The sequence below is a fragment of the Festucalex cinctus genome, chromosome 3, assembly GCF_051991245.1.
Source record: "Festucalex cinctus isolate MCC-2025b chromosome 3, RoL_Fcin_1.0, whole genome shotgun sequence".
Taxonomy (NCBI): Eukaryota; Metazoa; Chordata; class Actinopteri; order Syngnathiformes; family Syngnathidae; genus Festucalex; species Festucalex cinctus.
The window spans coordinates 26,365,055-26,388,790 of NC_135413.1; the positions used below are offsets into that span (position 1 = coordinate 26,365,055).

The 23,736-nt window shown below is 38.3% G+C and overlaps 1 protein-coding gene across 3 annotated transcripts; it reads right to left on the reverse strand.

Moving 5' to 3' along the window:
* Positions 1-10,074: 10,074 nt before the first annotated feature.
* On the reverse strand, positions 10,075-21,396 carry LOC144016753 (calcitonin gene-related peptide 1-like). 3 transcript variants are annotated; one of them, XM_077518075.1, is made up of 5 exons: positions 21,250-21,396; positions 19,461-19,556; positions 16,839-16,979; positions 11,633-11,823; positions 10,075-10,668 (listed from the first exon to the last, which is right to left on the reverse strand). In XM_077518075.1, exons 2-4 carry the CDS (start codon positions 19,544-19,546, stop codon positions 11,664-11,666), a joined length of 387 nt encoding a protein of 128 aa, XP_077374201.1. In that variant the 5' UTR covers positions 19,547-19,556; positions 21,250-21,396; the 3' UTR covers positions 10,075-10,668; positions 11,633-11,663. The 3 variants fall into 3 exon arrangements, with proteins under 3 accessions (XP_077374201.1, XP_077374200.1, XP_077374199.1); XM_077518074.1 differs by having other exon boundaries at positions 11,633-11,826; XM_077518073.1 differs by lacking the exons at positions 10,075-10,668; positions 11,633-11,823 and adding an exon at positions 13,454-14,317.
* Between the last annotated feature and the right edge of the window lie 2,340 nt (positions 21,397-23,736).

A 23,736-nucleotide genomic window follows, 5' to 3' on the forward strand; every position in this document is an offset into this window, starting at 1 on the left:
TAAGTAATTGAGCTTTTTTTCTACATGGCCCTGGTTGATCTCCTTTGCTTTGCTGCCACCTGCTGGCCGTTTGTGTAATAACTACCATTTCTGCAACCGTTCTTTGCAGTTGAGAGGCTGCATCAAAGCCTTCTGTATGCTCGAGCATAAAAAATAAAAAAAAAACGTATAAATACGTCTTTGGGACACTTAGAACATTAAAAAAACATATTTATACGTTATTGGGAGTAAATGAGTTAAGAACAAATTCAAACATCACCGATTAGCCGACTTGACTAACCTGGGAGAGAAGAGCGGAAAGGGGAAAAAAAATAATCTCTTACCACACTACTAAACAGGATTATCGCTTAAGATAATATTTTAGAGACAACGTACAATTGCATGTACAAACTCAGGCCCATTATAATCTGTCTGTTTTCCAGAGGATAAGGGCTCAGAATAATCTTTTAGTGACGCCTGAAAATCAGGCCTTTGCTGACATTGATCGCAAGGGATGCTCAAATATTCGGCCCGATCGTGGTGTCATCATCACCGCTTAATGCTCACCAGGCAACTCCACAGCTGTTTGACATTAGGCGGCGGGGGTGAGCTAGGTGGGCCGGTCCCTGCGTGGGAGTGTTTTGGCGAGACGGCTAAAAGAGGGAAGCATGGGAGGGAGGATCCACCGGGCCAGATCTCAGCCCTGCAACACACGCACCACTTCAAGGAGGTTTCATTTGGGGCGTTTCCCGGCAACATCTCCAGCAAATGCGCCAGCCAAATGGGAACCACATGGGGGTCAACAGGAGTAAATAATACAAAGAATGCACAGGAGTCTGTGCTGTGCACGATGTGCATGCTAGTTTCAAAAAGTCACAAGCACTTTTTTGGTAACACATGCGGATGTTTAGTAGCTTATAATGTCGACAAAATGCTCTTGATTCATTGGAGGAAAAAAAAACATATATATTAATATATATAGTAGTAGAGAAATAACCAGTACTAACGAATGAATCTTAAATCATGTGTGAAAGTCTTATTTTTCCTACTTATTATCATTATTATTATTATTATTATTATTATTATTATTATTATTATTATTATTATTATTATTAATTAAATAATATATTAAATATTATTATTATTATTATTATTATTATTAGAATAATTAGATCATAATAGATACATTACAGATTAAATTAAATAATAAAATACAATAATAAATGAATAATATAATAAACATTTAAAATGAAACAAATAAAGCAACGTTAAATACAATTTAAAAATAAGAGAAATGAAATTAAATAAAAGTAAATAATATTGGTTAAAATTATATAATGTAAAAAAAATACCATTATATTAATTAAATCCATATTCAATTAAACAATAAATACTAAATACAGTTATATATATTCAAGTAAATACATTTTAATAAATCGTAATAATGTTGAAGTACCTATCTTAAAAAAAATATAAAATACAATATATTTAAGGTAAATACAAATAATATTCAACCAAATTACAGTATATAAAATGAGATCATGTAAAAGGTAAAATGTAGATAAATTCAATAATACATTTAAAAAAATTACATACTAAATATTGAATACAGTTGAATAATATTAAATAAAAATAAAGAAGTGATAATGCGGCGGCACGGTAGTCGAGTGGTTAGCACGTCCGCTTCCCAGTTTTGAGGTCTCCGGTTCGAGTCCAGGCTCGGACCTTCCAGGGGTGGAGTTTGCATGTTCTCCCCGTGCCCGCGTGGGTCTTCTCCGGGTACTCCGGTCTCCTCCCACATTCCAAAGACATGCATGGCAGGTCAATTGGTTGCTCCGAATTGTCCCTAGGTGTGAGTGTGAGTGTGGATGGTTGTTTTTCTCTGTGTGCCCTGCGATTGGTTGGCAACCAGTCCAGGGTGTCCCCCGCCTACTGCCCAGAGCCAGCTGAGATAGGCGCCAGCAGCCCCCGCGACCCTTGTGAGGAATAAGCGGTCAAGAAGATGGATGGAAGTGATAATGCAGTTAAATAATATTACATAAAATATAGTTTTGTCAAAAAAAAATACAAAACATTGAACAAAATAGTCATTGGTCACTTCAATTCAGTTTGGAGTTGATCGAAAAGTTAGTCTGCCTAAAACAGTAGGTTTGTATATTCACGTTGACATTTATCCATTAAGATACATATTACTCAAAAGGGAAAAGTAGTCAGGAGGACTCTGTTGGATTCTATCGAGTGATAAGTGCAACCTCAGTAGACTTCAGTCCAATTAATAGATGAGCAGAAGAAAGGAAGTGGGGTTAAGCTGGAGGGTTAAAAAAAAAAAGCAGAAAGAAAAAGCAGGTCACGATCGAGGAAGCTCGGAGCTGCTGTTCTAATTCAAGCGGTCTAATATTGATTTGCTTGGCGGCCTTAGAGCACCGTGCCGGCTGCCATATTGGAGCCACCTACGCAAAAATTTATACCTGCACTCTCCTAATTGAGTCCGCCGCCCACGATAAAACTTCGTGACGTATATGCTCCAAGTGCATGTACATCCACATTTTGTGCTGCCGGATTAAGTCATGTTATGGCTACAGACTGTCAACACTTAGCCTAGATTTACAACTTTACTAGTGCCTAATTCTGAATTAATGCCTACACAGTTGCCACTTTTATTTATTAGATTCTATTTGATTTCAAAGTGCGACTCATCTGCATTTACATTCACCTTGTTCACAGGTGTCCCTGTAACGTGTATTGCATGCAATTGTCAAACCATGATCAACATATTTGCCTTCTGTGAATTAGACATGTATCAGATTTTTATCCAGATTTGGAAGAGGCCCGATTCCAATCTGAGGAGACGTTATTCCATGTGTTTTTCCCTCTTTACATCGTCATGATGCTTCTGATAGTTGTCCCACTTCAGTGGGGGACATCAATAGTGACGACAGTACTTCAGTTGAACCAAACTTTCTGTGATCCACCAAATCACAGTAATAGATCATCTGAGCGTCTGTTTGTACACTGATGGAGGTTCGGCTGTCTGCCTCTGGCGAGATCAAAAGGTAACGTTTAAAGACAGCAGCCAGACTCTCAGACCCAGTGCCAGGATGGTTTGTTTCTATTTATCTAAGTTGACCTGGAGTTCAAATGCAAATGAGCATGTAAGATGATTACAATAGATGCACCCTGTATGTATGTTATGCTATGATATTTTTTTTTTTTTTCAAAGTCTGAGACCAATTGGAATCTGACTTTTGCATCGCAGCGCACCCACCCCTCCTATTTTACTTGTTCGATTTTTCAATTTAACAACAAAGTGGTTTTTCACAACTCTGCCCAAATGTTTCTCTAATAGGCTACTGAATCGAATCCTGAATATGGTCTTTGATGGCCCATGTTCCAACAAGTTTTAAAAATAAATCAATAAATAAATAAATAAAAATGAGCCAATAAATCATGAGGCTCTAATATACGTTCACCAATTTGCAACTTCTACATATTCACATAACAGCATTACAACAAATCTGTCATGACAAGGGTCATGCAAGGGTTATGCTTACTGTCGTGACTAGGGTCATGCAAGGGTTATGTTTACTGTCATGCAAGGGTTATGTTTGGGTCATGACCGTGAGGTTGTGAACTGATGTAATCGGTATCTGGTTTCAACTGGTGGTGCGCTATGTGATGTCAGAAGCTATGTGATGTCAGGAATCTTTCATCTCTTTATCTAGTCGACAGCCAATCAGATAATTCCATGTTAGCCCTGTTACCCACAAGTCTAGCCACAACCAATCAGATCGATTCACTGTCTATATAAGCTGTCTGAGGAGGGTGTGTTTTTGTCGGATTATTACCTCTGTTCCTCTGTGCACCTCCACAGCCCAAGTTAGCTTAGCGTCTCGTGATTCTCGATACATTCTCGTTGTTTCTCGTCTAGTCGTTAGTTCTACGCCTCTCGATGTTATGCGAATAAAGTGTTAAACTCTTATTTGTGTCTGCACTTTTGGGATCCAACCTCAGAACATAACAAAATCTAATTCTATAAATAAACAAAAAATATGACACATACGAAAATGTTAAATTATATGCAAACCTCCTGAGTGCATAAGATCGGTCCTCCCTTTAGAGCAGCAACATCAACACTACACATTTCATTCACTCACACTATCAAACTTCAGGAGCCGGCAATGAACAAGCTGCTCTGTGATTGGCTAAGGTGCCACACCCTCTCACTCTGTGTTGTTCAGCAGCCTTATTAGAGGTTGAAAATATGTCTTGTGACCTGAGCTATCATTTCGGTGTTAGCCGTGATAGGAGAAAACTGCAATCATGTACACGTACAGTCACTTCGGAAGGGGTGATGCCATGAAGGGGCCTGACAAATTGAAAATTGGCACCCTTTAGAATCTGTCTTGAGCTTGTAGTCCTTCCAGTTTTCCGTTTTATAAGCACCGATGTACAGTTCAGAATTTAAGGGAGAAAAGTGCACTTTTTTTTTTCTCCAGTAGTTTTGCAGTAACAAGCAACTATATGACAAACAAACAAAAACGTGACACCTAAGTACAGAGTCTTAAATTAATTTAAGGGTACAATTATAGTGCCAACCGATGACAATTGTGCGAACGATGCAGTGAGTCATCAAGCAACGAAAGTGACCAGTAGTGAGGTAATTAGAATACACTGACAGTTGTGCAGATGCTGCAGATAATCGACGCGCCATTTAAAGTAATTGTGTTGCAACTTGGAATGTGCAACTTTGAACGTCCTCTCAAGTTTTTGTTACCTTGACAACCGGGGATGCAGCTAGGGCCTTGTGAGGAAGTCAAGCTACTTGCTAACTTAATGACTTTGTTGGTCTGTTTAGTAACTTTTCTAATCCCTCTAGAAACTAATTCACAAAAAAGTGACTAGTCACAAATCTAGCATCATTTTGTGATGTTATTGGAGCTAGTCCTAACCCACCCCTTTGCATCCAGACTGTAAATAATTTGCACTTGCCTTGGCTAATTTAACCATACAATAGATCCTTTTAATTTAACCAAGTAAGTTTGTCAGGTTTGTGTTCAAATATATAATACCATATTTCACACAGTCAGTACTTTTATCAATAAAGTGAGACAAATTATTTCAGAATACAGTAACTATTTTTTTGTGACTTTTTTTTGCTTACTGTATAGTGTGCTATGAAATTGTTTGAATGTAAATTATGCACGTTGGCTATTTTTTTTTTTTTATTGTTTTCTATATATATTGCTAGAATTTCTTGGGAAAAGTTCAAATGCAACTTTCAGGCAATGTTTTAGGTAAAAAGTTTACATACTTGGTCCTTGAAGTATAAAAACAAGTTATTTGTGTAATGTAAAAATGAATGAAACATTACCTTTGATTTGAGTGTAAAATTGAATCAAAATTTCTTTCAAAAGTTTAAAAAAAAAAAAAGTCTTACCATTTCCTCAAAGCTCCAGACAGTAATACGCCACTTTTGCTAACATCCGTATTATGTTTACAATCTGCAAAAGTCACATACTCCAGAGTGAACTTTTGGTTGAACTCACCCCCGCAGCCGTGGTCTAAAAAAGGTTAAGTGTTCCCGCCGGGATTCATAGCGACGCCGCTAGTTTCTTCTTCTGTCTTCTTCAGTTCTTCCCGTCCTGGAGCCGCGTTATGTAGCCCTGCCGGAGTAAAGTGCTGCACAGACTGGCCTGCCTGGAGAAAGCTCACATCCTACTGTCAGTCAAGCGGCGGAGCATAGTTTGTGCCGGGCCGCGGTCCAAACAGACATGAAGCTATTCTATTTCCGTCTACTGCCATGTGAGCACCGCCGCTGCTGCAGATTGAAGGGGTTGGAGAAAGTCTAGCATAATTGCATACTGAGATGTAATTGCACGACAAGGTAAAGAAGTTTTTTTTTTTTTTTTTTAAATAAGACTGGAGAAAGAAGGGAGGAAAAAAAACATAAATAAATGCGGAGCTGGCTTCCAGATGTGTGGGCAAAGGGGAGGAGAAGTACGCAAGGGAGGGGCTGCAAAAGATGGAGAAAAAGTGCTACGGCAGCAGAATGAAATCCCATTTCGGACCAGGCGAAAAGCTTTGTTTACCTTCCTAGGGAAGAAACGCACGCAGACGGGTGGGGGGGGGGGGGGGGACGTCGGGTCAGACCTTTTGTTGTTTCTGGACCTGTACCGCCTTGACTTGTCCCACCGGTGTCTGCTTTCACGCTTGGAAGTGACACCCGTGTGGAAAAAGCGGGGCCTTGTTTTAAAACGGCGAAGGAAAGTTCAAGTGTAAACGGCAGTCAGCTGCTTTGCATTAGCTTACGTAGTGGCTGAGCAATTGCACGGCCGCATACTCGCACCTACTGTAGAGTCTATAAATATTGGCCCAAGTGCCAACGTAAACAGATCATTTCCACTTAAGTCTGACCTCATTTCCTGTTCGATGGAACTGGGGCGTATTGGCAACAAGTTTGATTTTATCGGGAGAATCGCAGTCCTGGATACACTACGAAATTCCAATTAGGAGCCAAAATACGAATTTGGTGCAACCCGTACAAACTGGTGAAAAACATGGAACTAGAGAAGATTTACAGAGGAGAAAGCAAAGAAATGCAGGCGCAACTATTGAAGAATTACAGTGGAAGGAACGACTAACCCTGGATAGACACTGAAGGTCTCAATTTAAAAGGGAATCCAATAATAATGTGTTATATATAACCTCACTAGTTTCATATCATATTAGATTTGTGGAATATGAGTTGTAAAGCAAAATCCAGCCGTTTTTATCCGTCTAATGAGGTGGCCATTTTGTCACTTGCTGTCGACTGAAGATGACATCACAGTTGCTCAGGCAATGACCAATCACAGCTCACCTGTTTTCTGAAGCTGAGCTCTGATTGGTTTGTTACCTGAGACCTGAGCAACTGTGATGTCATTTTCACTCGACAGCAAGTGGCAAAATGGCCACCACCTGATATTGATTAAAAACTGCTAGATATTGCTGTTTAACTCATATTGCAATAGCGCAATATTAGCCATCCATCCATCCATCCATCCATCCATCCATCCATCCATCCATCCATCCATCCATCCATTTTCTTGACCGCTTATTCCTCACAAGGGTCACGTGGGGTGCTGGAGCCTATCCCAACCGGTAACCGGTTTCGGGCAGGAGGCGGGGTACACGCTGAACCGGTTGCCAGCCAATCGCAGGGCACACAGAGACGAACAACCATCCACACTCACAAGCACACCTAGAGACAATTCGTAGCGCCCAATTAACCTGCTACGTATGTGTTTGGAATGTGGGAGGAGACCGGAGTACCCGGAGAAGATCCACGCAGGCACGGGGAGAACATGCAAACTCCATCCAGGAAAACCAAAGCCTGGACTCGATCTTGCATCCTTAGTAGTTGGGAGGCGGACGTGCTAACCAGTCAACTAACCGTGCCGCCTGCACAGATTATCTGAAGGAAAAAAAATAGATCATATCAAGAAAAAAAAAAAAAAAATTGGGTTTACTTTCCTTTTTTAATGCCAAAATCCAAATTTCAAGTGGTGTCTACCAACTAGGGGCGGCACGGTAGTCGAGTGGTTAGCACGTCCGCTTCCCAGTTCTGAGGTCTCCGGTTCGAGTCCAGGCTCGGACCTTCCTGGGTGGAGTTTGCATGTTCTCCCCGTGCCCGCGTGGGTCTTCTCCGGGTACTCCGGTCTCCTCCCACATTCCAAAGACATGCATGGCAGGTTAATTGGGCGCTCCGAATTGTCCCTAGGTGTGCGTGTGAGTGTGGATGGTTGTTCGTCTCTGTGTGCCCTGCGATTGGTTGGCAACCAGTCCAGGGTGTCCCCCGCCTACTGCCCAGAGCCAGCTGAGATAGGCGCCAGCAGCCCCCGCGACCCTTGTGAGGAATAAGCGGTCAAGAAAATGGATGGATGGATGGATGTCTACCAACTACTACTGCCTGACAACCCTTCATCCTATCGCCTCTTATTGCAATTTATGTTCTTGTTGTTTGTATTTTAACACAGTAGTCAATCAATAAAGTCAATTACAACTTGATTCGAGACGCTTTCCAAGCAGGAGGCATTAAGTGAATTTCCAGAAGCAGTAGAAGAGCACACATCTTTCAAAACTTTCTGGTTTGGAAAGGGTCTTTTGTGGTGTTGGATTCTGGGAATGGGACTGGGGTCGTCCTCAGTTTTGGACTAAGTTTGAGAGGGGGGGGGTGATTTCTCCTACACAAAACCTCTCATTTCCATGTGGAGGGGCCCCTTGCAGTGCATCTGTGTACCATTAGCAGCGCCATTGCGGTCTTGTTACATCACTACTGGGAGACAAGCTCCAAAAGTGAAAGAAAGACCACCAAGCTGCCTTCCAGCTGCCCCCCACTCATCCCTCCAAAGTACCCAAACGTAGAGATCACATGTACATATTTTTCCTCCGCCTGTGTCGTCCAGGAAAAGTTTCCGTGCGGATCCCAGTGAGGTTGTGGCTCTTCTCCAGCTGGACGGGGAGAAAGGGGATTGAAGTGAACCCCCTTCTCATGTACGCCAATAGCTTCACTCCACCTATTAATCACGCATATCATTTCAATTAGTGAGCATGCCTCTACAAGGGCGTTATTAAATATTTTTCCCCGCGTTACAAAATAACATCCTCCGGTTTCGGAAGCGACGGCGACAAATTTCCTGCCCTCGCTCGGGCGCACACTCGCCGCTCAGCCGTGCTTCCAAATAGGATCAACTATATCCTGTTTTGCAATTTCACCCTTATTGAATGGGCTCGTTACGACGCTTGGTGCGCAAACGCCGTTGCCAACAACATCCCCGATTTGTCAGCCTTGGTTGACGCCGAGCCGTTTTCCATCCGAACCCATGTCACTGTGGATTTTATGGCTGTTTATGTCAAAGTGCAAGAAATGGCATACTACCAGAAATACAGATTTCTTTCTTTATTTATTTATTTATCCATCCATTTTCTTGACCGCTTATTCCTCACAAGGGTCGCGGGGGGTGCTGGCGCCTATCTCAGCTGGCTCTGGGCAGTAGGCGGGGGACACCCTGGACTGGTTGCCAACCAATCGCAGGGCACACAGAGACGAACAACCATCCACACTCACACCTAGGGACAATTCGGAGCGCCCAATTGACCTGCCATGCATGTCTTTGGAATGTGGGAGGAGACCGGAGTACCCGGAGAAGACCCACACGGGCACGGGGAGAACATGCAAACTCCACCCAGGAAGGCCGGAGCCTGGACTCGAACCGGAATCCTCAGAACTGGGAGGCAGACGTGCTAACCACTTGTCCACCGTGCCGCCTTATTTATTTATTTATTTATTTATTATGTATTTATTTATTTATTTAAATCTGAAATTTGAGACTCCTATATGATGAGGACAAAATGGTTTAGTGTGGTGTAATTGAGATCAATACAACAGCGCAGCACGTGACTAACCACCTATCATCAGGCCTGGACTGGCCATCTGGCTTGCAGGGCAGATGCCTGGCGGGCCAACGCCTTTGGGGGCCGATGCAGTGATTTTTGATTATTATTTTCCCCCAAGAGATTGGCCCACAATTTAGAGCAGGGGTGTCTAAACTTTTTCATTTGAGGGCCACATCTGGAAAATCAGAAGGACGCAAGGGCCACATATGTTATGAAGACAAATTGTGTTTATTCCTAAAAAGTGTACAAATAATTAATTTGTTCTGGGCAAAATTGTTACTTCACAAGTGTTTATCAAACTGGCCAAAGAAATAGCTCCCAAGTTTCAAAAAGGTGGTGTCCCTTGATATATATTGATGACGTTTAAAGATGATAAAGTGCATTTCTGTCCTCTGAAACGCCAAAAAGAACAAGTCTGATGCAGGTTGCACTGCCTTTTTTTATTCAGCAATTACCCATGCACTTGTTATTTGCCCATATTTGGCAAAACATATCCCAACTGGGTGTGTGCGAGTGCGTGTGTGAGTGTTGCGCTGCCGATTTCTATTATTTGATCATTATTTGATTGACAATGTATATCATATGTATGACTGTATATTAATGAGGTCAGTGCCCCCCCGCCCTTAAAAACCTGCAAAGAACAACACAAGTACCCCAAACCCGAGTGTATCTAAAATACATTTTAATCTTGCACAAACGTCTTTTTTTTTCCAACAATATTGTTGACAATATTCATCGTCATCATCATCATCATCATCATCATCATTCTTCACAGAACTGTACAATCATGTAAATTGTTCTACATCAAGGCACAAGACAACAGCCCACTGTGGGGGTTAGAGCGGGATGGAGGGTTTTTCTTTCTTTCTTTTCTTTTCTTCTCTTTTAATTTTTTTAAGGGTATCCTGGGTAGGCTGATAAGGGGTCCCGCTGGCTGGATGATGCTATACGATAGGAGGAAAAGGAAGAGGTGCAAAAACTTGGTGAGCACTTTTTTTTTCTTCTTTTTTTTTCAATGATGCGAATGTATAAAAGACAGGAAGTGCAGACAAACTAAAGTGCTTTTTTTTTTTTTTGTACGGGCCAAAAGCAAGATGGACACTGTTTTTTGTTGTTTTTTGTTTGTTTTTGTTTTTTAAGTGAGTGTAGGTAAAGGGCCAGTTCACTGTTGATTTTCTGCTCCATTGTTGTTGCTGTTTATGTTGTTCTCCATTTTTTTTTTAAACCCGATGTTTTCTTGCCATGTATCAACCTCTGTAAAACACAAAAAGAAAGAAATAAAATAACATTTTATTAATACAACTCCATACAATTACCTAGCCTATCCATATCCTATGAGAATTCAGCTTCTTTTTTTTTTTTAAGTAACCAAATTTGTGATTTTTTTTGACACCTGTGGCACTAGTTTAAAGAAAATTACCAAAAAAATTGCAAAAACAGGAAAATGGTAATTAAAACAACCATGTTGGAATGTTTAACAAGGTGTGTAAAAATATTCACAAATATTAAAATATAAATATATTGCATACTTAAATATTTTTTTTAAATGCTGTTATGACTATAACCTGTTTTTATTTATTTTTTAACTGCATTGAAATGTTAATTAAATTAATTAGTTAATGAATTAATTATTACTCAACTCAAGTTTATTTATATAGCGCTTTCAAACAGCCTGAGTTGTCAAACATAACATAAAACATTAACACCAATACCATGAAAACTGTGTTTAAATGTTACTATGTTGAAACATAACTTTTCTGAAAGGTAATAAATGGTATTAAAACATCCATCCATCCATTTTCTTCGCCGCTTGCTCCTCACAAGGGTCGCAGGGGTGCTGGAGCCTATCCCAGCTGACTCAACTGATTGCCAGCCAATCGCAATGGTGTTAAAACAATTATGCTAAAATGTTAATTTTAAAAAAAGTTGTTAAAAGCTATGCTAAAATCTTCACTAGAAATGTTAGTTAAACAAACACATTAACATCTATATATTTTGTTGTCAATTTTATGCTATCAAATATTAGTTTAAAATTAGTTTCATAATATCATAAAACTATGCTAAAAAAATCACTTAAAACATTTTGTTTAAACACAACTAAAATATTGGTTTATAAATGTCATTAAAACTGTTAAATTGTTAAACCTGATCATTTAAAAAAAATTCTCCATTTATACATTTACCGTTATCGGACTCGATTTGTGACGTGTCGATTTACCGGGTTTTTTTTCTCCCCCCCGTCCAGGCGCTCACATGGCGATGCTTCTCCTCCGCCGGCCGAAGGCTTTGGCACCTACGTTGGTTGGCACGAAGTTGCTGTTGCCCATGCCCCCCGACCGGCTGAGGAAGTCGGCAAGGCGGTGGGTGACGCAGGTGGCTGTGTTGCAGGCTCGCTTCTGTGCTGTAACGCTGCTTCAGGGGAAGCGGAGCAGGTGGTTAAGATGGTATATGTAAAACGTTAGCCCCCCCACAGAAAAAAAAAAAAAACACTCAAATGTAACATACATTATATTTTCCTATTTTTATTATTATTATTATATTATTATTATTATTATTATTATTATTATTATTATTATTATTATTATTTAAAGTCCACGCTAAAAAACTAAGCACTTTAAAGCTAAGCAGTTTTTTTTTTTTTTTTTGTTGTTTTTTTTGGGGGGGGGGGGGGGGGTTAAAATAAACATAAACAATAATAATAATAATAATAATAATAATAATAATAATAATAATAATAATCGAACGTATTTAAACATTTTTGGGAGCAAATTAGTTTAGCTTAATTATGCTAAAATGTTTGTTAATTTTTTTTATTTTTATTTTTTAAAGGTGTGACGTTCTTACCTTCGAAGAGTTTATGCTGGGCCCCCCATCCATCACATCACTTTCTTTCTTTCTTTCTTTCTTTCTTTCTTTCTTTCTTTCTTTCTTTCTTTCTTTCTTTCTTTCTTTCTTTCTTTCTTTCTTTCTTTCTTTCTTTCTTTCTTTGTCAGTGACCTCAGAAGGCATTCATTGAAAGTAAATGAATGTAATGTCCGGAGCGCACTGTACCGCACTGAATCAAAGTCAGCTAAAGGCTTTCTGGTAGAAAAATATGTTTATTGAACAAAGAACATGGCGGCACCTGCTGATTCATGTGACACGCAGGCGTGTGCGCGTGCGTGTGCGTGTGCGTTTGTGTGTGTGTGTGTGTGTGCGCCGGGGGGTGGTCTCTGGTGGTGTACAGCAAAGAACATCTGATGGTCTTACCTAGGGCTGGGCGACATGGCCTTTATCTGTAAATTTGTTTCATAATATGATTTTTTTTTTCTTAAATATTCACAATACTGTTTTACCGAAAGATGCCACAAAATGGTGGCAAATGACTCATTTTGTTTAAGTTAAGCTCTTCAGTCAAGATGCCATCGGGCTATAGTGCAATTAGCGTTGAATTAAACATTGAATAGTGGAGGATAAATTATTTTTTTTTAAAAATAGTAATAAACTTTTTTGTATAGCGCCTTTCAAAACAAGTGTTTACAAGGTGCTTTGACAATTAAAAAAAAAAATCCAGATCAGAAATTGCAAGCATAAAACTATAAAACTTAAAAAAATAAATAAATAAAATAAAAAGTCAATGAATCCTATGAATACGGAGCATTCACTGTATTCGCAACAGTATTGTTTCTCTCAAACAAATGTCATGCTTTTTCTCAGAGATCCATCTAGCTGGCCCACAATAACATCAGTGTTTTCTGATTGGTTGGTCTAGCAACTAGCAAAACATGTCTGTAGCGTTGTGCACACGCTACATTTAGCATGCCGCGTTCCTAGTGAGTATGATGTATTTAATTCAAATGTTTTATGTTATTGCCGTTTGATTCAATAAATATTGACTCTGAACTGCTCCAGATGTTGTACTTGGCAGTTGGCACGGTTGCCTGTTGTAATATTGCGTTTCTGTGTAGCGCTGATGCCGCTCGCCACTGTTAAAATGTTTAAATCTATTAAAGTCATTCGCTGTCAGCCATTTTCACAGAAGCAATCCAGTTCGTGTTTTTACTGGATTTTGACTGATTTTGCAAGGCCCACAGAATATTGTGTTCTATTGCTATAAAAACATGGAACGTCACAAAAGAAAAATTAGAGTCTCTATCTATTTCTGTTTTTCAGCAATTAGCATTAGAATATAGATAAGTTGAATCAATTTTCAAAAATCTCTTTAGAATTGTGAGTAATTGAGCGTTTTTTCTACATGGCTCTGGTTGATCTCCTTTGCTCTGCTGCCACCTGCTGGCTGTTTGTGGAATAAATACCATTTCTGCAAAGGTTCTTTGCAGTAGAGAGGCTGCATCAAAGCCTTCTGTATGCTCTAGCGTTTAAAAAAAAAAAAAAAAAAAAGTATTAATACGTCTTTGGGACACTTCAAACATTTAAAAAAACGTATTTATACGTTTTTGGGAGCAAATGAGTTAACAGAAGATAGAAAAAAATATATTACATAATAATGATTCAGCATGTTTTTAAACTAATCTAAATTTGAACTCATCAATTAAATGGATTAATCGCCCAGCCCTAGTTTGAGGCCCAAGATGGACGCCTGTTTCTTTTCTCTTCACGTCAGTCAGGCAAGTCACATCAACATGCGCTGGCCAATGAGGCGACTGGGTTATAAATGACATAGCAAGGGGAGGGGGTCAGAGGATGACGGCGTTAAAGGGGGGGGGGGCGTAGTTAGACGGCGTCAAACGTCTCGCCGTAGCTGGCGTAGCGCTCGCCATCGAGAGCGGCGCGCTTCTTGCCGGGCGTTCCCGCTCCCACGTTGGTGCGCGGGAACGTCTGCAACTTGTGCAGCTCCTGGGAGAGTTTGCCCAGTACGCAGGTGCTGAGGTTGGAGCAGCGCTTGGTTAGCGGCCGGGCCATGCTGTTAGAATCGGGGTACACAATACATACAGATCACATGCACAGGGCCGGGATCGGGCGGGACAAAATGAAACAGTAACATGCAGGAAGAATCATTGGATCCCACTGGAAGTCGTGGATTTTTCACTAGACTATACTAAAATATTTTTATAACCCATTTGTGCTAAAATTTCAGTTTCACTATGCTAAAAAAATATTTTGTTCAAAATTGTTTGTAAAACAATTATGGTAAAACGCCTGACAGAATATTTTGCTAAAACATTAGCATGGTAAGTTTAATTAGGTGGTATCTCACTAAGTAGTGAATGCGTGTGAATGTTTGCAAACGTAGTGAATGTTGAGTTTTCGTCAGTTAAAGATTGCTAAAGGTTGCAAAGATGTTCACAAACAGTTTTACTTGTCCCAAGCAGTTTTTGTTGTTGCCAAGGAATTGTTATTATGTTCAAAATGCCGTAAAACTGTTTGTGAACATCTTTGCAACATTTTGCAACATTTAACAAACCCAACAAGACCCATTCGCTGCATTCTCAAACATTCACAAGCATTCACAGCACAGTGTGATAACACCTTTATTGCTTGCTTAAAAATACTAAACAGTTAGCGAAAACTTTACGCTAAAATATTTGTTTAAAAAAAAATAAAGGTGTTAGCATTTCACGTTTCAGTTTTTTATGTCTTTAAATTAACATTTTCCAGTTATGTTTTAAATCAAATTTGAATGTCGTTATGCTTCCACTGATTTTGTAAGAAACATTTTGCGAAAGCATCTCTATGCTAAAATTATCATGAAAAATTGTTAGTTTCCACATAATTGTGCGAATAAAAATGTTGCTTTATTAACTAACTAGGTAAAATAATAGCTTAAAAATGTTTGTTTTTTCATACCAACATGCTGGAATATTTGAGCAAATCCATACGATCTCCAGTGGGATACGTTGCGGTTGTCTCCAACCATGCATTTTCTACACATTACATACTGTAAAAAAATAAATTAAAAAAAATCCCTTCTTTCCCCTTCATTGCATTCACGCGTTCATTGCAGACATGCCAATCTGTCTCGTGCCAGCAGACCACTTAAGAGCTAAACATCCCTTTCTCGTATCATGCTCACCATTCATGCAAATATAATGCACCTCCATTCACATACCGCACCCAGTTTTGTTTTGTTTTTTTTTACTTTTTTTTTTTTTTTCAAATGTAAGACAAACAGTTGCTCATTCCCCATCGTCATGCGAACTACTATCATGCACACTTCAAAGGAATTCTATTAATTTCGAGCAAGTTGTTCATGCGGGGGTGCCTTCATGACTGCTTTCTGTGATTGAATTTAAGGCGTTTACCTCTGAGACTAACTGCTGTGCTGTAGAATGAATTGATTTGTTAAAATGCAGAATGTGAGAGTTAAAGTTAGAATGAATTGAATCGGTCAAGAAATGTGGAAAGAGAAGCTCATTGGTCAACATCTCTGGCAATTATAGTATTTTGTCATACTATAGCTGTGTAGATGTCCTGATTGGGCTCAACCATTTGAAGTTGAAATCGTTTGAATTGGTCGAGAAATGCGGCAGGTGAAGGTTGACGTATCTCGTGAGTCGTTACATAGGAATTTGAAATATGGGAATTTTGAGAACGTTACGTTCGCTTCGTTTATGTCATGAATGAGGTGAAAGGTTTAAAGTCTGTATGGTTTGAATTTCTCATGAACTGTTGAAGTTGGAAGCAAACGTGTCAAATGTCTGCATTGTGTTGGGTATATTGGTATTGAAAATGTGGAATAAAAAAAAAAAAAAAAAAAGGTGGAATTGTGAAATATTGTTCTCAAGATGTCCTGAATGAGCTGAACACTTAATGTTGGAATAGTTTGAAGTGGTTGAGAATTGTTAAATAATTGTTAATTTGGGAATATTAATGTGAAAATATGGGGATTTTGGGAATACAGTATGATCAATACTTCCATCTATTGCACATCTATTGCATATATCCTGAATGAATGGGCTGAACAGTTTGGAATGTGAACGGTTCAAATTGGTCAAGAAATGTGGAAAGAGGAGGTCATTCCCCAACTCAATATGCACAATCTCTCTCAATTTGGGAATTTTATTGTGAAAATGTGTGAATTTGGGAATGTGGTAAATAGTTCCGAAGATGTTCTGAATGTGCTGTACATTTTGAAGTTGTAATAGTTTGATTTAATCAATAAATGTGGAAGGTATATGTAATTTGGTTTTATATGAAACAATGGAAATTTGGGGAATGTTATCGATAGATCTGTATATATCATATTTGAACTAAACATTTTGAAGTTGAAATGTGAAGAACTTGAGAATGAGGTTTTTGTGTCCTTGGAAAATGTGGAATTGTGGGAAAAATAGGGAATTTTTGAAATGTAGAAAATAGTTCCGAACAAGTTTGAATCACTTGAGAAATATAGGAGGGGTCAAACGTTGAAAAAGTTCCTATAATGATAATAAAGAATTATATTGATGTTAATGATCATTCTAAAAATATGAGCCCAGACGTACCTGTTGCCCTCAGCCGCCTGCTGTTGCTGCTCCAACTCCTCGGCCGTCATTTGCACAAACTCCTTGACGATGGCGTTGAGTAGCCGCCGCGCCTCGTAGTCCGTCAGCGTCACCCTCTCCGACATTGACTCCAACGCCGGCCTGCAGTTGACAAACAAAGAACAAACCAAAACATGACAAACGTCACTAACGCTGAAATTGTTCATTAAAGCATAACACACTAAAATGTACATTAAAAGCTCAAGCACGCAAAAATGCTAGCATTAAGATGATCGTTTAGACATAAGTAAACTATATTTTCTGGTTGTTAAAAAAAAAAAGGCCTTTAAAATCATTACACTAAAAAAGTACTAAAGAAAGATTAGCAAAAACAGTACATATTAAAAGTTGGTTGTTAAAAGTTGTTTATTTAAATATAATATCAGAAAAAAAAAACATAACTATGTTAAAAGGTTACTTTAAAAATGTTGATTAAAGTACAACCATGCTAAATATAAGCTAAAAAATGCCCAATAAAACATAACCACACTAAAGCAACGATGCAAAATTGGCAGCTAACAAAATGTCGATTAAACATCATACTAAAATGTTACTTCAAAATCTTTATTGACCTATTACCATGCTAAAATGGTAGCTAAAAAAAAATTCGTTAAAACATAGCTACGCTAAAATGCTAATGTTAGTGATAAATAGGGCATAGGTATATTTTTTGTGGGTTAAATATTTAACCAAACCAGCAATGTTCATTAAAACTACTTAAAACATAAGTACGGTCTTGTGGAAGGTAAACAATGTTACTTAAAGGGATACTTTACTTATTTAGCCATTTTCGTCAGTCTAACGTTAATATTTTGTCCCAAATAAATTTGAAATGTTCATTGTTTTTCATGTACAATTAATACCTTTTAAAAACACATTTTCCAACAGCTCAGCTTGTGAATGTCACATGACCAAACCAAGAAAACAGGTGAGCTGTGATTGGTTGTTACCTGAGCCCTGAGCACATGTGATGTCATTATCAGTCGACAACAAGTCTCACAATTGTTTTTTAAAAGTATTAATTGTACCTGAAAAATAATTAAAGTATCAAATTAATTAGAGACAAAATATTAACTTTTTATTGCTATAATGGGCAAAATAAGTGAAGTATCCCTTTAAGGAATAAATGTGAAATGTGTACAACATAACGAACCCTAACATGTTTGTTTAAAAACGTGAGATTGACGTGAAACGATTGCGGCACGTTCGAAGGAAGGTTTGTTCGTCGCTGGCCAAATGGGATGGATGGATGTGATGCGTACGTGGGTGGGGTCAAGGTGGCGCGGTGCTGGTGTGGGGGGACGTCACCGGCTCGGAGGGGGATGACGTCGGTGTTGGAGAGCCGCCCGCCAACGCAGCAAAACAATCTGCACAAAGTGCCCCCTCATCTTAATGGCAATCGGCCTTTAGATATATTGATACTGATGCTTTTATCAGACCTCGTATAAATATAGACATGCATATGTTTAGACACTACATACAGTTGGACCTACAAATATTATTTTTGGTTGACACTGTTAGAGTGGTATTCATTTAACAGTGTGTTTGTACTGTAGTGCAATTTAGATTTTTTTTTTTTTTTGCCCTCTGATGCAGAGCACTTCTAAACCACTGCAGACTAAAACAATACAAGAAATTAAATTAAATTAAATTAGTGTTTAATTGCCATTATGAGTTTCCATAAAAAATAATTTGGAAAAAAATTGTTAAAAATATAATTATTACTTATTTATGTGCATTGTTGTTTTGTGCTATGAGCCATGTGTAAATAAAATAAATAAATAAATAAATAAACATCTTAATACAGTATATTTTATATAATGCTACTCTATAAATTAATTAACATAAAAACGTTTTAGATCTACAGTATTTTTCGTAATTAAATTACATTACTATGCATTATATATTAAGTTATTTCATTTATAATCAAAATAAATGAATAAAAAATAATAATACAAAAAAAGGTCCATGGCCATTTATAACAATATTTGTAAATAATAATTTAAAAAAAATAAAAATAATACATTTTGTTTGTAATAGTACCTTTCATTTTTTAAAAGAATTTCTGAATAAATTTTAATATTTTTTTGTATAAACCTATTATAACAACCGGTATGCATTTTCATCCAGTTAATTTTTAGAGACATATTTTAAATAATACAACCAATAAGAGGAAAGGGGGGGGGGGGGGGGAAGCAATAAAACAATTATTGAGCTTTAACGACAACATTTTTAAGGCACATATTTTTAGACAGCACTTTTATTGCTGCCATTATCAGGTGTGCCTACAGTAAGCGTGTCTTTTTATAACTTTAAATGAACGAGACGTGAATGGAGATTCTTGACAACAACAACAGTTTCCAAATGACCGTGTACACTTGCATTAACCCGTTTCCTTTGTATGTATTACATTATCGTAATCTGCCTGCAAATGACATTAGCGTAATGGGATGCAACAACTTTTTAAATGGATTGAAGTGACATCTCCTTCAACTCGCTCACAATTATGTTCTCATGTTGTTTTGTTCTTATTCTTGTACCGTGTCAACCGACAGGTAGTGTTGCGTGACGCTTCAGGCTTACCTGGCGGGGGCAGCTTGCGAGCAGTACATCTGGCAGATGACCAGGGCATACGCGACGAGGAACACGGAGATCTTCAGCATGACCATAGTACGCCCCCTACGCGACACACGCACACAGTCGTACTTGTAATCGCACAGCCCAAAAGTGCCATTTCAAGACAATCCTTAAATGTCCCTGAAAGCATCCCGCCAGGATGGAAAGTACTGCCAGTTCTGACAGGTGGGATATGGTCGCAGGGGTGTGTGCGTGTGCGTGTGTTGGGTTGGGAGCACATGTGTGTATGAGGTGGATAAAAGACTGAGGGGATGGCGGAGGAGGAAATAATAACAAATAATACCAACTGAAATATAACTAGGCTAAAATCTAAAATAAAAAAAATAGCTGATTGAAACAGAATTATGCCAACATAAGTTTAAAAAAAATCCGTCCATCAATTTTCTGCACCCTTTTTCCTCACTAGGGTTGTGGGGGTGCTGGAGCCTATCCCAGCTGGCTTCGGGCAGTAGGTGGGGTAAACCCTGAACTGGTTGCCAGCCAATCCAGGAGTTAAGAAAAATGCGTTTAAAAAATGTTTTCATTAAAAAAAATAAAATAAAATAAAAAACACTAATTTGCATAAATATGTTAAAAAAATTGTAGGGAAAAAAATGTTAAAGAAAAAACTATGCTAAAATGCCAGTAAAATATGTTCATTAAAGCATTGTTGCACTTAAATATGACTTTTGAAATTGAGGACAACACTGGTAGTATGTTAAAATGTTAGTCAAACAGATAAAATGTTTGTCAAAACTAACTCTGCAAAAATGTTTCATGAAAGATTTCCTGTAAAAACATAATTACGCTTAAACATAACTTTGTAATGTTTCATTAAAACATGAATTACAACAATTCTAACCAAAATTTATATATATATATATATATATATATATACAATAAATTGCTTATTAAAAATGTAAGATAAAACTAACTACATACACTAAAATATCAGTTAAAAAAATAATTACGGAAATCTTACTTAAAATGTCTGTAAAACATACCTATGTTAAAACATGAGTAAAAGAAAATATTGAAACATAGCTCTTCTAAAAATGTCAAGTTAAGACCAACTATGCCAAAATATTCATTAAAAATTGTTCATTAAAACATAACTATCCTAAAATGTTTTTGAATGATTATTTTCATTAAAACCTCTGCTAAAATATTAGTTTGGAAAAAAAAATGTCCACGAAAAATAACAAAAAGATTGTGAAAGCATAACTATGCTAAAATATTTCTTAAAGTCTACATATGCTAAAAAATGAGTTAGAAATGGTTTGTTCAAACATGATTGGCGAAAAAAAATCCATCCATCCATCCATTTTCTTGACCATTTTTTCCTCACAAGGGTCGCGGTGGGTACTGGAGCCTATCTCAGCTGGCTTTGGGCAGAAGGCGGGTTTCACCCTGGACTAGTTGCCAGTCAGTCGCAGTGGCTCAAAAATTTTTTTTTTTTTTATTGTTAGTTCAAACATAACTATGCTTAAACGTTTGTTTAAAATGTCAGTTAAAACCTAACTATGCTAAAGTCCTAAGAGAGGGAGAAGGAGATGGATGTAAGGAGGAGGAGGAAGAGGTGGTGACTCCATCCAAGCTTCCCTGAGGAACAAGTGCATTAGTGTAATGAGCTGCCATTGCCTCACATACACACGCACACATACACCTGCCTGTCCGCTCTCCCGTATACTTTCTTACTACTTTCAATACTATCACGATAACCACATATCATATCATCACAAAAGCAAACACTCACCTTCGGCGAGAAGCACCAAAAATAAATAAATCTCAAATACGTGGGGTTGGGTTTTTTTTTGTTTTTTTTTGTTTTTTTGGTCCGGAACAGGCGCTGCGAGCTGTGTTTTTGCGTGCAGCGGCGAGGCAGCGGCCCCCTATATATCCCACCACCCGGGTTTGTGCATCGGCTGTGGCGCTGGTTTAATTATCCCGCGGCCCAGCCAATGGGGAGATGAGCCAGGGTCCGACGGTAACCAATGGGAGGGCGGCGAGGCATGCGGACGTCATCCACGGAGCATTCCCCATTCACAAAAATCCGCCTAGTTTGCATTGATGTCATTCATTAAATGGGCAGCAGGGGCACAAGTTACATTGCTTCGATAAGGAGCACCCCCTACACCTCCATTTTTTTTTTTTTTTTTTTTTTTTTGGGCGAAGCCATCTACTGGTGAGGCAGCACACTACACATTGAGAAACTCATTCATAAGCTTATGCAAAGATGTGAGTCACCACTCAGACTTTGGCATTACGTGTTTTCGCCATCTCACGACATGTTTGCATTAGTAACACGAGCTGCGTAATCACGAGCGAGAAACAAGCATTTATTGAGCCAATGGAAGCTAAGAAAAAGAAAATGTTAAACATACCTAGGCAACTCTACTTGTTAAAAACATGCATCCTTACATTGAAACTTTAATTTTTTGGTTTAAAATGAACATTAAAGCTGCTCAGTGTAGAAATTTGCCCAAAAATATCTTTACGATAGCCTTTTTATTTGACCATTTATGACTCAAACATCTTCTAATGAGCTGATTAACACGTAGCTCTTCACAATGGGTTCTCTTGCAAGCCTCTGGCCAATAGTTTACAGACTGGATTCGGGTTCGAATTTGCTGCCCTCTGCCTGCGGATGTGATGTCATGCATGCATTGTGTACATGAAGAAGAAGGTGTGCAGTTTCATTTTTTGGCCACCACACGTGGCAGTAGAGGTTTGAAAGTCAATTTTCTACTTTCAAGAAAAGTAAATAGTAATGAAGAAGTAAATCTCTCAAAAATTTTCTTTACCATCATATATTCTGTGCGTCGCCCCTAGTCTAAATATGTCATTCTGATTAAAACTCATTTGCTCCCAAAATCGTATAACATGTGTTTTTTGTGTTTTTTTAAGTGTCCCAAAGACGTATTTATATGTTTTTTTGTTTTATTTTTGTTTTGTTTTGAGGCTTTAATGCATCCTCTCAACTTCAAAGAATGGTTGCAGAAATGGTAGTTGTTACACCCACAGCCAGCAGGCGGCAGCAGAGCAAAGGAGATCAACCAGCGCCATGTTAAAAAAAAAAAAAAAGCTCAATTACTCACAATTCTAAATAGATTTGTGAATATTGATTAAACTTAGCGATATTCTAATGCGAATTGCTGCCAAACGGAAACAGATAGAAATATTTTTTTTTTCCTGATGAAAGAGGAGGCTTAATGTTTCTTTTGATAGGTTCCATATTTTTATAACAATAGAACACAATATTCTGTGGCCTTCCAAAATCAGTCAAAATCCAGTAAAACAGCCGCGAGCGAACGGGATTGCTTCTGTGAAAATGGCTGGGAGCAAATGAGTTATTACGTTTGTTGAATATGAATTAAGCATATTAATCTACCCATTTTCATTCATCTCAGTGTGATGACATTTTATCAAGCACCGCCCCCTGCTGTTGACTGAAATTTACCTCAAAGTGTCCTCACACTCTCATTCGAAACTTCATGGGCCACCTGTTTTCTGGGTTTGGTCACGTGACATTCGCAATGCAAGTCCATTAGTATTGTTGGAAACATAATTTTGGACTTTGATTCCCCTTTAAAAGTAGTTGAAACATTGACATGGTTAAAACATATCCACACTGAAATGGGAGCTAAAAATATTTTAACACTGCTAGAATGTTGTAATTGTTCCTGAAAAACATCGTCCTAAAATCTATCATTGAAGCATCTCTACGCTAAAAATGTTTATGAAGTAATTTAGAAGTGGTAGTTCAGAACTACTACACTAAAAATCACTCTCTTTTTTTTCAAAATGTGTCTGCTATGTGACTCACCATTCATGCCATGCTTATGCTTCGCGTGTTTTGGTGGTCTCGGGCCATGTCCGCTCCCACCATGAGAGTGATAACAAGAGCAAAGCATCAAATTCTATTGAGCTAATGGAGTGATTGGAGCCACTAACGATGGGTGCGGGTGGACGGGCCGCCGCAGCCCACGCGCAGAGCAAACGAGTTGCCCGTCATCGGATCGATGGCTGCTGTTTCGCCAGAGCAATTAGACAACTCTTTGTCATGCACTGCTGTCTCAATTCCTTTTCATTAGCCACCACATGTGTGTTTGGTAAATCATAAACATGTGAAAATGTTCAAAGTTTATCCATACCAAAATGGTAGTCAAGTAAAAGCATAAATACATTATGGAAATTTGTTACAAATTGTAAAACTATAACTACACTAATATATTAATTAGAA

Excerpts from the sequence above, each read along its gene's own strand:
- LOC144016753 (XM_077518073.1), bottom strand. The coding sequence starts at position 19,546 with ATGGTCATGCTGAAGATCTCCGTGTTCCTCGTCGCGTATGCCCTGGTC. Across the intron at positions 16,980-19,460 it reads TCGCAAGCTGCCCCCGCCAG|GCCGGCGTTGGAGTCAATGT; the intron begins GTAAGCCTGAAG and ends TGTCAACTGCAG. Across the intron at positions 14,318-16,838 it reads CAGGCGGCTGAGGGCAACAG|CATGGCCCGGCCGCTAACCA; the intron begins GTACGTCTGGGC and ends CGATTCTAACAG.